Source organism: Saccopteryx bilineata, chromosome 6 (genome assembly GCF_036850765.1).
Source record: "Saccopteryx bilineata isolate mSacBil1 chromosome 6, mSacBil1_pri_phased_curated, whole genome shotgun sequence".
Taxonomy (NCBI): Eukaryota; Metazoa; Chordata; class Mammalia; order Chiroptera; family Emballonuridae; genus Saccopteryx; species Saccopteryx bilineata.
In genome coordinates, this window is record NC_089495.1 from 124,803,029 (window position 1) to 124,818,509 (window position 15,481).

Consider the following 15,481-nt stretch of genomic DNA (forward strand, 5'->3'; position numbering starts at 1 on the left):
GTTTCCAGCTTCAGAAAAAAAAACAAAAACAAACCACAATAAGTAGTCAAATCAATAAAAACAGAAAACAGGATGGTGGTTGCCAGGGGCTGGGGAGGGGGAGTGATGGGCAGTTGTTTAACAAGGACAGAGGTTCATCCGGTTTTGCAAGTTCTGGAGATTGTATAACAGTGTGAATGTAATGTTACTCAGCCTGTATACTTACAAATGATGAGGATAGTAAAATTTATATTTTACCACAATTAAATTTTTTTTAAAGAGTGGAGAGGAGGCAGAGACAGACTCCCACATGCACCCCAAACAAGATCCACCAGGAAAGTCCACTAGGGGGCGATGCTTTGCCAATCTGCGGCCCTTGCTCCGTTGCAACTAGAACCATTTTTTTAGCACCTCAGGTGGAGGCCATGGAGCCATCCCCAGCGCCCTGGGCCAGCTCACTCCTGTTGAGCCCTGGCTGCAGGAGAGGAGGAGAAAAGAAGGAGAGAAGCAAGAGGGGGAGGGGTGGAGAAGCAGATGGTCACTTCTGTGTGCCCTGGCCGGGAATCGAACCCGAGACTTCCACACACCGGCTGACACTGTACCACTGAGCCAACCAGCCAGGGCCCACAATTAAAATTTTTTTAAAATAAACTCGGTACAGTAGAGGATGTTAAAAGCTGGCAGAGCTCCCTGTTCTTTTTTTTAATAAATAAATTTTTATTTTAATGGGGTGACATCAATAAATCAGGGTACATACATTCAAAGAAAACATTTCCAGGTTATCTTGTCATTTGGTTATGTTCCATACCCATCACCCAAAGAGAGATCGTCCTCCGCCACCCTCCATCCAGTTCTCTCTGTACCCCTTCCCCTCCCCCTCTCCCTCCTTCCCTCCCCCCACCCCCCATAGCCACCACACTCCTGTTCATGCCTCTTAGTCTCGCCTTTATGTCCCACCAATGTATGGAATCCTGCAGTTCCTGTTTTTTTCTGATTCGCTTATTTCACCCCGCACAATGCTACCAAGACTCCACCATTCTGCTATAAGTGATCCAATGTCACCATTTCTCCTAGCTGAATAATATACCATGGTGTATATGTGCCCCATCTTCTTCATCTAGTCCTCTATTTTTTTTTACAGTGATTAAGAGCCTTTAAGCAAACTCTTGGCGAATACAGCAAGAATCCATAAATGAGTAGTGTCCTTAACATGTTCCCCAAGTCCAAGTTGACCCCATCACCATGCCAAATCCCTGAAAAATGCAACCCAACCACAGTTCAGTCTGTTAGGAGCTGTCGCAGGGAGCAGGAGTCCAGGAAAGTTCCCCACAGGAAAAGTCCGCATGGCACTGGAATTGTTGTCACCATTCTATACTTTGCAGCTCATGTCCAAGTCCCAATGACTGCTGCTTCTAGCTGGTAATGATTCAGGTAGACTGGAAAAAGCCATTTGCAGCATGCGTGGATATGGAGCTCCTGTTCTCTTCTGCCTGGAGAGTTGAGACCAGGTTGCTTTTCCCTGGAGCTCTGTGACTGTGGCCTGGTAAAGAGAACCTTGGGATACACTAAGCTGGGTGGCAAAGGTAAATTCATAATACAAATTGGCAAAAGGAGGAAAGAGAGCTCTAAATTAAGAGTAGGTCCCAGCCTGAAATGTGAGTAGGGCATTGAGGTAGGAGGGATAAAGAAACACTATATATTAAGCAAAGCCGCAGAAAATAGGACTATCAACACCCACAACAGAGATCTTTGAAGGAAGAATAAAAAACCTGACTATTCAGGCAAGACATAGTTAAGTGGCCCTTGTGCGAATGAGATCAGTTTACCTGCTTCTTGGAAGAAATACCCTAGGCTCGTCCACAGTGTCGTAGATGGGGTCGACGGCCCTGGGCACATTCAGCCTTCAGTGGCAAACCCCAGCTTTCTGGGCAAGGTTAGGTCATAGGTGGCTGGAGCAGGGCTGGAAGAGACTGAACCCTCCCTTAGAGGAGCGAGGGGGAAGCCCACCTTCCAGTGTCCCTGTTTCCTCACAGCAGAGGCGTGTAAGCCTGGCACGCTTTAGCTCAATGACCTTCCTTTCCACTATTGAAGCAGGACCCAGATGGCATCCTATGAGACCCCTTTGGGGTGTTGGAGCCTTTAAGGGTGTATCCTAAAAGCTGGTAGTTCCCCCTGATCTCTATTGGGCTTTTTCTGCCTCTAGGTATCTTAAGAGCCATTCTCAGAAGATCTCGCTGAGGGGTTTGAGGATCCCCATCCACCTATATAAATCTTTTCCATATATCTGGAGCTATTTGGAAAAAAGACAGAACAGTGTTATTAGCTAGATCTAATAAAGAAGGTAGTAGTTTGCAGGCGAAAAAGATTTGGTGTCTCCTGTTCATCAGCATTCAAAAGAAATGTAAATTTTTTTTTTAAAATTAAAAAGCATGATATGGTAGACCCATCGGAGTCATTGGCCTGGTGTACAGGATTCCTGGGTTCGATTCCCGGCCAGAGCACACAGGAGAAGCGCCCATCTACCTCTCCACTCCCTCCCCTCTCCTTCCTCCCGGCCCCCCTCCTCCCGCCTGCAGCCAAGGCTCCATCGGAGCAAATCCACCCTGGGCACTAAGGATGGCCCCATGGCCCCCGCCCCAGTCGCTAGAATGGCTCCGGTTGTAACAGAGCAACATCCCAGATGGGCAGAGCATTCCTCCTGGTAGGCATGCCAGGTGGATCCCAGTCAGGCGCATGCAGGAGTCTGTCTGACTGCCTCCCCATCCCCATCCTCAGAAATATACAAAAAATAAATAAATAAAAGAAAAAATACTAAAAAAAAAAAACACAAAAAAAGGGGGGGGGCATTCCCTTTTGCTAAAGCTCCAGGGAGCATGGAGTGAGCTTGAGTATGTCCTATGAAACATAGACCTCTATGTTTACTTATAAGTCTTTGAAGAAGGAGGAACTGCTGAAATAGTTTATCAGCATTTGTCCCTAAGACAGCAGTCTTTATAGTGGAAACACCATACGTAAATATTTGCTGTCTGTAGATTAAGGGGGGAATATGGCAAATGCTGAAAAGCCATGATCTTTGTGCCCCTCCCCTCCCCCAACACCCTCCCTCTCCTCCCCCCACCCTGTAACCCCAACACTGTTGTTCATGTCTCTGAGTCTCATCTTTATGTCCCACCTATGTATGGAAACATATAGTTCTTAGTTTTTTTCTGATTTACTTCTTTCACTCAGTATAATGTTATCAAGGCCCATCCATGTTGTTGTAAAAGATCCTATGTCATCATTTCTTATGGCTGAGTAGTATTCCATAGTATATATATACCAAAGCTTTTTAAGCCATTCGTCCTCTGATGGACACTTGGGCTGTTTCCAAATCTTTGCTATTGTGAACAATGCTGCCATAAACATGGGGGTGCATTTCTTCTTTTCAAACAGTGCTATGGTGTTCTTGGGGTATATTCCTAACAGTGGTATAGCTGGGTCAAAAGGCAGTTCGATTTTTAATTTCTTGAGGAATCTCCATACTGTTTTCCACAGTGGCTGCACCAGTCTGCATTCCCACCAGCAGTGCAGGAGGGTTCCCTTTTCTCCACATCCTCGCCAGCACTTATTCTGTGTTGTTTTATTGATGAGAGCCATTCTGACTGGTGTGAGGTGATATCTCATTGTGGTTTTAATTTGCATTTCTCTAATGATTAGTGATGTTGAGCATTTTTTCATATGCCTATTGGCCATCTGTGTGTCCTCTTTGGAGAAGTGTCTATTCATTTCTTTTGCCCATTTTTGGATTGGATTGTTTGTCTTCCTGGTATTAAGTTTTACAAGTTCTTTATAAATTTTAGTTATTAGCCCCTTATCAGACGCTATGTCAAATATATTCTCCCATTGTGTAGTTTGTCTTTTTATTCTGTTCTTATTGTCTTTAGCTGTGCAGAAGCTTTTTAGTTTGATAAAGTCCCATTTGTTTAGTCTGTCTTTTATTTCACTTGCCTGTGGAGACAAATCAGCAAATATGTTGCTGCGAGAGATGTCAGAGAGCTTACTGCCTATGTTTTCTTCTAAGATGCTTATGGTTTCACGGCTTACATTCAAGTCTTTTATCCATTTTGAGTTTATTTTTGTCAGTGGTGTAAGTTGGTGGTCTAGTTTCATTTTTTTGCAGGTAGCTGTCCAGTTTTCCCAACACCATTTGTTGAAGAGGCTGTCTTTACTCCATTGTATTGTCTTACCTCCTTTGTCAAATATCAGTTGTCCATAGAGCTGTGGGTTTATTTCTGAGTTCTCTGTTCTGTTCCATTGATCTATGTGCCTGTTCTTATGCCAGTACCATGCTGTTTTGAGTACAATGGCCTTATAATATAACTTGATATCTGGAAGTGTGATACCTCCCGCTTTTTTTTTCCTTTTCAGGATTGCTGAGGCTATTCGTGTTCTTTTTTGGTTCCATATAAATTTATGGAATATGTGTTCTATATCTTTGAAGTAAGTCATTGGTATTTTCATTGGTATTGCATTGAATTTATAAATTGCTTTGGGTAATATAGACATTTTAATGATGTTTATTCTTCCTAACCATGAGCACGGTATATGCCTCCACTTATTTGTATCTTCCCTGATTTCTTTTATCAATGTTTTATAATTTTCCGAGTACAAGTCTTTAATCTCCTTGGTTAGATTTATTCCTAGATACTTTATTTTTTTGGTTGCAATGGTAAAGGGGATAGATTCCCTGATTTCTCTTTCTGACAGTTCATTATTAGTGTATAAAAATGCCTCTGATTTCTGAGTATTGATTTTATATCCTGCCACCTTGCCAAATTCTTTTATCAAGTCTAGTAGTTTTTTGACTGAGACTTTAGGGTTTTCTATATACAATATCATGTCATCTGCAAATAATGATAGTTTTACTTCTTCTCTTCCAATTTGGATGCCTTTTATTTCTTTTTCTTGTCTGATTGCTGTGTCGAGGACTTCCAGAACTATGTTGAATAAGAGTGGTGAAAGGGGGCACCCCTGCCTTGTTCCTGATCTTAAGGGGATTGCTTTTAATTTTTGCCCATTGAGTATGATGTTGGCTGTGGGTTTTTCATAGATGGCCTTTATCATGTTGAGGTATGTTCCCTGTATTCCCACTTTGCTGAGAGTTTTGATCATGAATGGGTGCTGGACTTTATCAAATGCTTTTTCTGCATCTATTGAAATTATCATGTGGTTTTTCTCCTTTCTTTTGTTTATGTGATGAATCACATTGATTGATTTGCGAATATTGTACCAGCCTTGCCTCCCAAGAATAAATCCTACTTGATCATGGTGTATGATTTTTTCCATATATTGCTGGATCCGGTTTGCTAATATTTTATTGAGGATTTTTGCATCTAAGTTCATCAGGGATATTGGCCTATAATTTTCTTTTTTTGTGTTGTCTTTGCCTGGTTTTGGAATCAGAATTATGCTCGCCTCATAAAAGGAGTTTGGAAGTCTTCCTTCCTCTTGAATTTTTTGAAATAGCTTGAGAAGGATAGGAGTTAGTTCTTCTTTGAATATTTGGTAGAATTCACTTGTGAAGCCATCAGGCCCAGGACTTTTCTTTTTTGGGAGTTTTTTGATAGCTGTTTCAATCTCATTTGTTGTAATTGGTCTGTTTAGGTTTTCTGATTCCTCCAGATTGATTTTTGGAAGATTATATGATTCAAGGAATTTGTCCATTTCATCTAGGTTGTCTAGTTTTTTGGCGTACAGTTCTTCATAGTATTTTCTTACAATATTTTGTATCTCTGTTGTGTCAGTTGTTATTTCTCCACTCTCGTTTCTAATTTTATTTATTTGGGTCCTCTCTCTTTTTTTCTTGGTGAGTCTTGTTAAAGGTTCATCGATCTTGTTTACCTTTTCAAAGAACCAGCTCCTGGTTTCATTGATCCTCTGTATTGTTTCTTTAGCCTCTATGTCATTTATTTCTGCTCTGATCTTTATTATTTCCTTCCTTCTACTAGCTCTGGGCTTTACTTGTTGTTCTTTTTCTAGTTCTTTTAGATGCAGGGTTAAGTTGTTTATTTGAGCTTTTTCTAGCTTCTTGAGGTATGCCTGTAATGCTATAAACTTCCCTCTCAGGACTGCTTTTGCTGTGTCCCATAAATTTTGAGTTGATGTATGCTCATTATCGTTTATTTCTAAAAATTTTTTAATTTCTTCTTTGATCTCAATGTTAACCCATTCATTGTTTAATAACATGCTATTTAGTTTCCAAGTGTTTGAATGTTTTTCAATTTTTCTATTGTGGTTGATTTCTAGTTTAATGGCATTGTGATCAGAGAAAGTGCTCGATATGATTTCAATCTTCTTAAATTTGTTGAGCCCGCTTTTGTGCCCTAACATGTGGTCTATTCTAGAGAATGTACCATGAGCGCTTGAAAAGAATGTATATTCTGCTGTTTTAGGGTGAAAGGTTCTGAAGATATCTATTAAATCAAGTTCATCTAATATGTCCTTTAAGTCTGCTGTTTCTTTGTTAATTTTCTTTCTTGAGGATCTATCTAATGATGTTAATGGGGTATTGAAATCTCCTACTATTATAGTATTGCTGTTGATCTCGCCCTTTAAGTCTAACAAAGTCTGCTTTATATATTTAGGTGCTCCTATATTAGGTGCGTAGATATTTATAATGGTTATATCTTCCTTTTGGATTGCTCCCTTTATCATTATGTAGTGACCTTCTTTATCTCTAACTATGGTCTTTGTTCTAAAGTCCATTTTGTCTGATATAAGTATTGCGACCCCAGCTTTTTTTTCATTTCCATTTGCGTGAAATATTTTTTTCCATCCTTTTATCTTCAGTCTGTGTGCATCTTTTGATTTAAGGTGTGTCTCTTGTAGACAGCATATGTATGGGTCCTGTTTTCTTATCCACGCAGCTACCCTATGTCTCTTGATCGGATCATTTAATCCATTAACATTTAAGGTTATTACTGATATGTAATTGTTTATTGCCATTTTTTTTCTTTAAAACTGTTTTTCTCTTTTGCTATATTCTTTTTTTCCTTTGATCTGTTTACCACAGGTCCCTTAGCATTTCTTGCAGCCTTGGTTTGGTTGCAGTGAAATCCTTGAGTTTTTTTTTGTCTGTAAAGCTTTTTATTTCTCCTTCAATTTTAAATGATAGCCTTGCTGGATAAAGTAGTCTTGGTTGTAGGTTCTTCTTCTGCATTACTTTGAATATTTCTTGCCATTCCCTTCTGGCCTCAAGTGTTTCTGTTGAGAAGTCAGAAGTCATCCTTATGGGGGCTCCTTTGTAGGTGATAGTCTTTTTTTCTCTAGCAGCTTTTAATATTTTTTCTTTATCATTTAGCTTTGGTAATTTAATTATGATGTGTCTTGGTGTTGGTTTCTTTGGGTTTCTCCTTAATGGAGTTCTCTGTGCTTCCTGAACATGTGAAATGTTTTCCTGCCTTAATTGGGGGAAGTTTTCCGTTATAATATGTTTGAACAAAGTCTCTATCCCTTGTTCTTTCTCTTCTTCTTCAGGAACCCCTATGATGCGGATGTTATTTCTCTTCATGTTGTCACAGAGCTCTCTTAGAGTTTCCTCAGACTTTTTGAGTCTCTTTTCTTTTTTCTGCTCTGCTTCCATGCCTTTATTTATTGTGTCCTCTAACTCACTGATTCGATTCTCTGCTTCATCCATCCTGCTTTTAATTCCTTCCATTGTATTCTTTATTTCAGATATTGTATTTGTCATTTCTGTCTGATTCTTTTTTATTATTTCAATGTCCTTTTTAATATTTGTTATCTCTTTATTTAGGTTTTCATAATGGCAATCTATGGTGGTTCTAATATCTTTGAGCATCCTAACAATCGTTATTTTAAACTCTGCATCTGGTAATTTGGTTTTATCTGATTCACTTAGGTCCTTTTCTGGGGATTTCTCTTGGTTTATTTGTGTTGTATTTCTCTGCCTCCGCATTTTCTCTTCACGAGAGTGGCTGTGATCAAGTGCTCGGGTGCACAAGGGTTGGTGGCTTTGGCCTTTGCCCCGCCCCCGTGTGTGACGTTATGCTCGGTCCTGAGGGCACTGGCGAGCACCTTTGCTCAGCTGCGGGTCTCCGCCTGTTTCCGAGCTTTCGCCCTGCCTTTGCAGGATGATCCCACTCAAGGAACAGCTGCTAGCCTTGGCTCTACGGCCAGACAGGGCTGCATGCCCAAGCTCAGCTTCGTAGCGCAACTCCGCCTCTTCTGGGCTTTTGGCTCCACCCTTGCGGGAGGAGCTGGCTACCAAGTCAGACCGCAAGCCTGGGTTGCATGGGTAGGGCAGGGATGTGCTCCTCTGCCCTTGCCCCGGGGCTGGTTTCTACCCTTTCTGGGTTTCCCGCCCTTCTCCCGGAGGCTGGATTACAGGCTGCCGGCAGCTGAGCTTGACCGCTTTTGCACGCCCCCTTCTCCCTAGCCGGGCAAGATTGAGCTCACACCTGAGCCCACTGGTGGCCAGCCGGCTTCCGCCCCTGCCAGCAGAACCGCGCTTTTGTCTCCCGCTGCCGCCCGCTCTCCGGTGCGCCCTCAGCCGTGTGGGTGGGGCGTTGCAGCTCGGACCCTAAGACTCACTACTGTAGACCCGAAAGCTCCCTCCTTCTATGCGACTCTGCTCTGAATGCTGCGGGGGAGCTTGTTTGGCTGCTCTCCTGCTTCCCTTTGCTGGTATTGCTGTTTCCGGGGGAAATATTCACTTCAGCTTTGGGGAGTGCCTCGTCTCAGGGGTTAGGGTGGCTATCTCTCAAAATGTTTCTCCCTATGCCTCCTAGATTGCACTCTCTTCCTGTTACTGTGGTTTTCTCCTCTCTCCTCCCGTCCCCAGGAGCCCCAGGTGAGTGTTTGTGAGAGAGATGTTCTGCGTGGTCCCTTTAAGAAGGATCCTGGGTCTGAGAAATCAGACTCTCTCACAAACAGTATCCTGACTTGTTTCCAGCTAAATACTGTCCTTACGCTGCTTCTGGGCTCTGGGGCGGCAGGCTGGGGCTTTGTTCCTGGGGCTCAGGACCCTTTCCCCTCTGCTAAACTCACTTCCCGCCACGCGAGTCTCTCCCTGCTGCCCTTCGCTCCGAGAAGCTGGGCAGCCCTCTCCGCGTTTCCGCTTTTCCTACCAGTCTCTGGGTGGCTTCTTCTGCGTTCCTGGGTTGAAGAGTCCTTTTAGTTTAGTCCAAAGTTGGTTTTTCCAGCTGATAGTTCATAAAATTAGTTTGTAATCTACATTGGTTCTGGGAGGTAGATGCTGGTGCGTCTGCCTACTCCAGCGCCATCTTGTCTCTTCACGAGCTCCCTGTTCTGAGTGAGCTGGGCTGATGGTTCTGGAGAGGTTTGGGATTGCAATAAGGGAAGGGCTCACACTTAACTGGTGGTAGAAGGGGGTGTGGAAAAAAAGAGTTTCTGTAAGGAAATCAGTACAAGAAAAAAAGAAAACCATTAGGCATTTTAGGAAAAACATCTATACAAAAAGTAAAATGTAATCGCAGTGTGCCACGTTGCTCTGCAGTGGACATAATGCCATGCATTGATTTCACTGAGAGCCACTGTGAGGTGGAAGACAGGGTACTGTCAGAACCAAATCCATAGCCGACACTTAGGGGTTAAATTGCTAATGACTCAAATCGATAAGTGAAGAGATAGCAATCCAAGCTAGTGTTTGGAGATGTGTAGGACACTTCTCCATGTATATTGGAGGGTGTAATTAAGTGAGAACGAGTATATTGTAGAAGGGAGTGAGTGACAAGCTCCCATGTATTCCAGCAAAAGGAGACAGCAGTGTCTAGTTCTGTAGAGAGACGCTCTTACAGCCAGCTATCTGAAGGACTGTTGCTGTTGATAGAGGAGCTCTAAGATCAAGGGCCTGGGGCCCTGGTAAAGGGAGTCTGTCTTGTTGTTAATATATCTGTTATATTGTGTGTGTGTTTTCCATGAATATGTATTACTTTATAGAGTAAAAATGTAATTTGATGTTGGTTGTTTTAAGTTATTAATGAAAAGTGGGAGAAATTACTGCTAGTTGGGATTTAGATGAGCTCTTTATTTACATTTTATCTCACTATTACAGTGAAATCTTAACTTGTACTGCTGGGGAAATAGCTTACTTTAATTTAATTATTGGAGTAATAGGACTAATCAAAAGTCATTTTTATTCCATCTTCTATTGAATACCTTTTAATACTGCAGCTGTACTTGCCTGCTTTATTAAGTTAAATATCTGGAGATAGTTTACAGCTTTTGCTGGGCTGTGTGTAGATTAAGAAAGTGTAGCAATAGGGGTGGGTGACCACTGCATGCCTGGTTCTCATTTGTTCTCTTTCCTGAGCTGTGTGGCCACAGCTTGATGATGACAACATCAGCCTGTCACTCACAGGCTTGCCTGTACCTTATAAAGATGTTGTAAATGCACATTTCTTAGTGTCTCCACACCTTAACTTGAAAATATTCCTAGAAAGTATCATCTAAGGTAATGAATTGTAACTGTTCTCCAAACTTGCTTAAATGTATGGCTCTCCTTTAAAAGTAGTTTTCCTCAACCTTGGCTGAACACTGGAGTCATCTGGAAGCTTTAAAAATGGCTGGTGCCCAGGTTCCACTCCTGGAGATTTTCTGAAAAGGGTTGCAGCCTTGGTATGGGAAGTTCTTAAGGCTTCCCAGATCATCTTGATGAGCAGCCAAGACTGGGAACCACTGTTTTACAGGAAGACTGTTCCTCATGTTCATTTAAATTACTTTTCTTATGATAGTCTTTAAGTATGTACAAACTGACCCTAGGTTGAAATTCCTTATGCATGTAGTTGTATATTAAACACATTTACAAATTAAAAACATACTCCAAAATAAACCAATTTAAAATCGACATTAATGGGTGGATGACAATGTTTTGCTGAGGCTTTTGTGCATGTGTGCCTTCTGCTTTGTATGTTCAATCCTCCTTCCTTCCTCTAGCAGTCTGCGTCCAGCTGGGAGATAGAAACCATATGGTGATATAAGCAGGGAAAGTGTGATGTAAAGAATAACTAGGCCCTGGCCCGTTGCTCAGTGATAGAGCTTCGGCCTGGTGTGTGGATGTCTTGGGTTCGATTCCCAGTCAAGGCACACAGGAGAAGCGGCCATCTGCTTCTCCACCCCTCTCCCTTTCATATCTCTCTCTCTGTCTCTCTCTCTCTCTCTTTCTCTTTTGCTTCCTCTCCTGCAGCCATGGCTCGATAGGAGCGAGTTGGCCTTGGATGCTAAGGATGGTTCATGGTCTCTGCCTCAGGCACTAAGAGGATCTTGGTTGCTAAGCAATGGAGCAATGCCCCAGATGAGCAGAGCATCTCCCCCTAGTGGGCTTGCTGGGTGGATCCCAGTTGGGGCACATTTGGAAGTCTGTCTCTCTGCCTCTCCCTTTCTCACTGAATTTAAAAAAAAAATTTTTTTTTTCTAAAAAGAACTATACTTTGGTAAAACAGTAACTGTAGAAAACTATGGTACCTGGGGCTGCAAGAGAGTACCCAAGGGAGGACTGAATGGAAGAGCACCCCCTCCCCAAGGCTGGGGTTCAGTCTCCTTGCAGAAGGTATAGTTGCAGCCCATTGGATGGCAGAGCAGGCCCTGGTTTGCCCCGGCCAGAGCTGGTCTGTAGTTGCTGGGCAGCAGGAAGCACTGCCTAGAGCACAGGAATATCCTGGGAAATCAAAGCCATTAGCCAGTTCCGTGGGCTCACAGGAAGTGGGGACCCTGGTCACAATCCTCCTGGTGGCAAGCTGCACCTGCATGGCTGGGCACGCGGTGTGCAGAGGGAGTGGGGTATTAAATGCAGCGCCTGGAGAACTTTGGTGTCCCAGTTGGGAGGACCATGAGAGACAAGTGTCAGGTGGAACAAGTGGCAGCAGGCCCGGTGCACATAGTGTCTGTTGGAAGGGTCACACCTCCAAAGATCCTGATTTGGTTGGGCTGCTGTGGAACCTAGGAATATATATTTTTAATAGGTAGCCCCATGTTTCTGATGACTGTAGTCCCTGAGACAACACTTGAAGGAATACTGGCCTGGGACCGGACGGTGGGAGCTGTGTTTCCCTCCATGTTGTATCCTTATCACCTAATAAAAGGTTGCTGTTCAGATGTGGGCTGAATGAGTGACCTATGAACCACGACAGAAGCCCAGGGCACATTGCTGCAGTGCTAGAGGAACGTCCCAGCAGTGGGGATGCGTCTGCTTCTCACAGCTCTTCTCAAAGTGTCCTCGTACCACACAGGAAACACTGTTTGACTTGAAACTTTCTAAATATCATGCGTTTTTACTTTTTGGTTTAAGATGGACTTATACTAATACCACTTTTCTTTATATTTAATAGGGAGAAAGAACAAGAAACACAAAAAGAGGAACATTTGATGGAAGAAAAGAAAAAGAAAAAGCAGGAAGAAAAGAAAAAGAAGGAAGGTGCTCAGAAAAAGGTGTGGCTGGAGTTACTACTTCACTGTCCTGTAGTCATCATGTGTCTCATTGGCATTGTTATGGCCATTACATTACAGAAGTTCATTTTATCACTTTTAAAAATGAATATGCTAAATCTATAATTAGCAAAAAATAGATATTATGCTAGTGAAATATTTTATGGCATTTGATATACCAAATTATGCCATTTGTTTTTGTTCTTGCCTAGTGTAATGTATCTTGTAGTTTTAAATTGTATGCCTTTTAGACGGTATTCAAGTATAAAGTTCAGATGAGCTCCCAGATAGATTTGTTTGACTTTAGATCAATATTGGCATATAATCAGTAGCATGTAGACAATTAAACATTTCTCCCAGTAATAAATTTTAATGAATAAGCTGGGCAAAAACTTGTTTTTGACATGTCTAATGTTAAAATCTGCTTATAAACTTTCATAGAAGTATGCATTTACACAATATTCCTAAAGTTTCTGATTTTTTTTTTCAGGTTGCTGATCAAAAAACCAAAGGTAAGTTTATTTTATTTAGGGGGAGCACATTTTATGGCAGTACCAAACTCTTTATAATGAAGATGACTTTTTCTTAATGATTGGAAGCAAAGACTCGAACCCTGCCTTTACTACTCACTGTGAAACGCTTCCTTTATCACTGGTTCACATCTGCATCCATTGACATCTGTGTAAGCTGAATGCCTAGAGAATGTCATGTTAGCTTTCTAAACAATGCTGTGTATCTTTCCTTTGGTCTAATTCCCACCAGACAAGGATTAAACTGATACATTGCTTCAGTTTGATTAAGAGCAACCAAAAGTTTCTAATTTCAGTTCACCAACTGTTTATAGCAAAAAGAGATACATTATTTATGGATTCCCTCTTTGCTTATTAATAGGTAAGATTTTTTTTTTTATTCTCCAAGTCCAGAATATTTTTATCACTATCTTTTTTTTTTTTGTATTTTTCTGAAGTTGGAAACAGGGAGGCAGTCAGACAGACTCCCGCATACACTCAACCGGGATCCACCCGGCATGCCCACCAGGGGGCGATGCTCTGCCCATCTGGGGCATTGCTCTGTTGCAACCAGAGCCATTCTAGCGCCTGAGGCAGAGGCCATAGAGCCATCCTCAGCGCCCGGGCCAACTCTGCTCCAATGGAGCCTTGGCTGTGGGAGGGGAAGAGAGAGACAGAGAGGAAGGAGAGGGGGAGGGGTGGAGAAGCAGATGGGTGCTTCTCCTGTGTGCCCTGGCCGGGAATCGAACCTGGGACTTCTGCACGCCAGGCCGACGCTCTACCACTGAGCCAACCGGCCAGGGCCTCATTGATTTCCTTCTTAACATTTGAGAAGTTTTTTTTTAACTGATATATCTTTTTTTTTTAATTTCAGTTGTTTTGTTTTTAAGAAAATTTATTTATTTATTCATTTTTAGAAAAGAGAGACAGAGAGAGAGAAAGAGAGAAGGGGGAGGAGCAGGAAGCATCAACTCTCATATGTGCCTTGACAGGGCAAGCCCAGGGTTTTTTTTTGAACCAGCAACCTCAATGTTCCAGGTCGATGCTTGATCCACTGTGCCACTACAGGTCAGGCCACATTTGAGAAGTTTTTACAACCTATTGGTACCAGCTATAATCCATCGCCATTGTCATTATAACCGTTTCCTCTGCAAATAGTAAAGACTTGCTATGGTTATGTGCAGATAATGGGTTACATTGTCAGCACCTTCTACAGTTACTATTCTTTATTACTATTCTGATAAGTATTTTCATTGCTGACTCCAAATTCTACTGAGGCTGAGAGCATGAGTGGAATGGCTTGCTGTTGACTTGGCCATTAGTGTAAGGGCAGGACAGGGCGGGGGTACCCCGGCACCTGACCCCATGCAGTGGACCTCAGAGCTTCTGCACCAAACCAGGATTCACCCAGCAACCCCGTCTTGGGCTGTGGGGTACCAAGTTATTTTTAGTGCCTGAGGCTGATGCTCAGATCAACTGAGCTATCCTCAGCGCCCAGGGCCACACTTGAACCAATCAAGCCACTGGCTGTCATAGGGTAAAAGGAGAGATGAGGAAGAAGGGGAGAAGCTGATGGTGGCTTCTCATGTGTGCCCTGGCCAGGGATCAAACCCAGGATATCCATACACCAGGCCAATACTCTATTCACTGAGCCACCAACCTGGGCCTACTGAGCTTTTGTCTTCTTTTATTTTCCCTAAAATACTGTTCCTATGGGTACAATTTGTCAGTAACTACTAACTATAGCTAGCCTTAGAAGAGATCGTAATAATTATTACATCCTTCTAAACAAAAAAATGCTTTTTTGAATTATAGATAATCTAACAGTGCTGTTAGGTAATTTGTTAATTAATTTCTCAGACTCTCCATTACTCTAGTTCACATGAAAATAAACTTGCCTGCAAGCCGGTGGTTCTGAGTCTCTGATTGGGCACGTGTAGTCACTAGTCTGAGCCTGTGTGGACATGAGCTGCGCTACAGGACCATCCCAGTGCTCACACAGCATGGAGTGACTGCTCCAGCCTTGCAGCACCTCCATATTTTTTGCTCTGGTCTGTGCAGGTGGGAGGCAGGCCTACGTCAGCCTCACTCACTGTTACAGCCCAGCTCCGAGTGCCATGTAGTCAGTAGGCCTGAGATTAGCATCCTCACTAACCAACTGCCTCTATGCCCGTCTTCATAGAGCTTTAAATTATGTTTAAAAAGTTTTTTTATATCTGCTATAGCCATTGAACTTAAACAATAAATCTTCTTTTAGAAGATTGACCCAAAACTAAATCTTACTAGAAATTTCTTTTTTGATGCGCTTAATCTAATATATAGCAGCTGAGTAAGTGTGGAACACTGTGCTGCCAGCATCCACCTGGCACCCTGCCTTGGTGTCAGTTGGGAGTCACACTATCTATGCGGCTGCTCTGGAGGTTTGTCTCCAAACAGTAGATTCCCTCTCGCCTCTCTCCCATTCTCCTCCTTGTGCCCCACCTCCACCCCCAGAAGGCCTGTGGGTAATGTCCTGTCCTCCTGAGAAGTGTAAGCTCGTTTATGTGTCCAGA

The 15,481-nt window shown here is 42.7% G+C and overlaps 1 protein-coding gene across 11 annotated transcripts in view; it reads left to right on the forward strand.

The window, feature by feature from the left end:
* Positions 1-15,481, forward strand: part of TNRC6C (trinucleotide repeat containing adaptor 6C) — a 149,060-nt gene that overhangs the window by 44,080 nt on the left and 89,499 nt on the right. For all 11 annotated transcript variants that reach the window (XM_066237829.1, XM_066237836.1, XM_066237839.1 and 8 more), the window contains exons 2-3: positions 12,324-12,423; positions 12,911-12,932. In XM_066237829.1, the coding sequence (XP_066093926.1) occupies positions 12,361-12,423; positions 12,911-12,932 (85 nt within the window). In that variant the 5' untranslated portion in view covers positions 12,324-12,360. The remainder of the gene's footprint in view (positions 1-12,323; positions 12,424-12,910; positions 12,933-15,481) is intronic.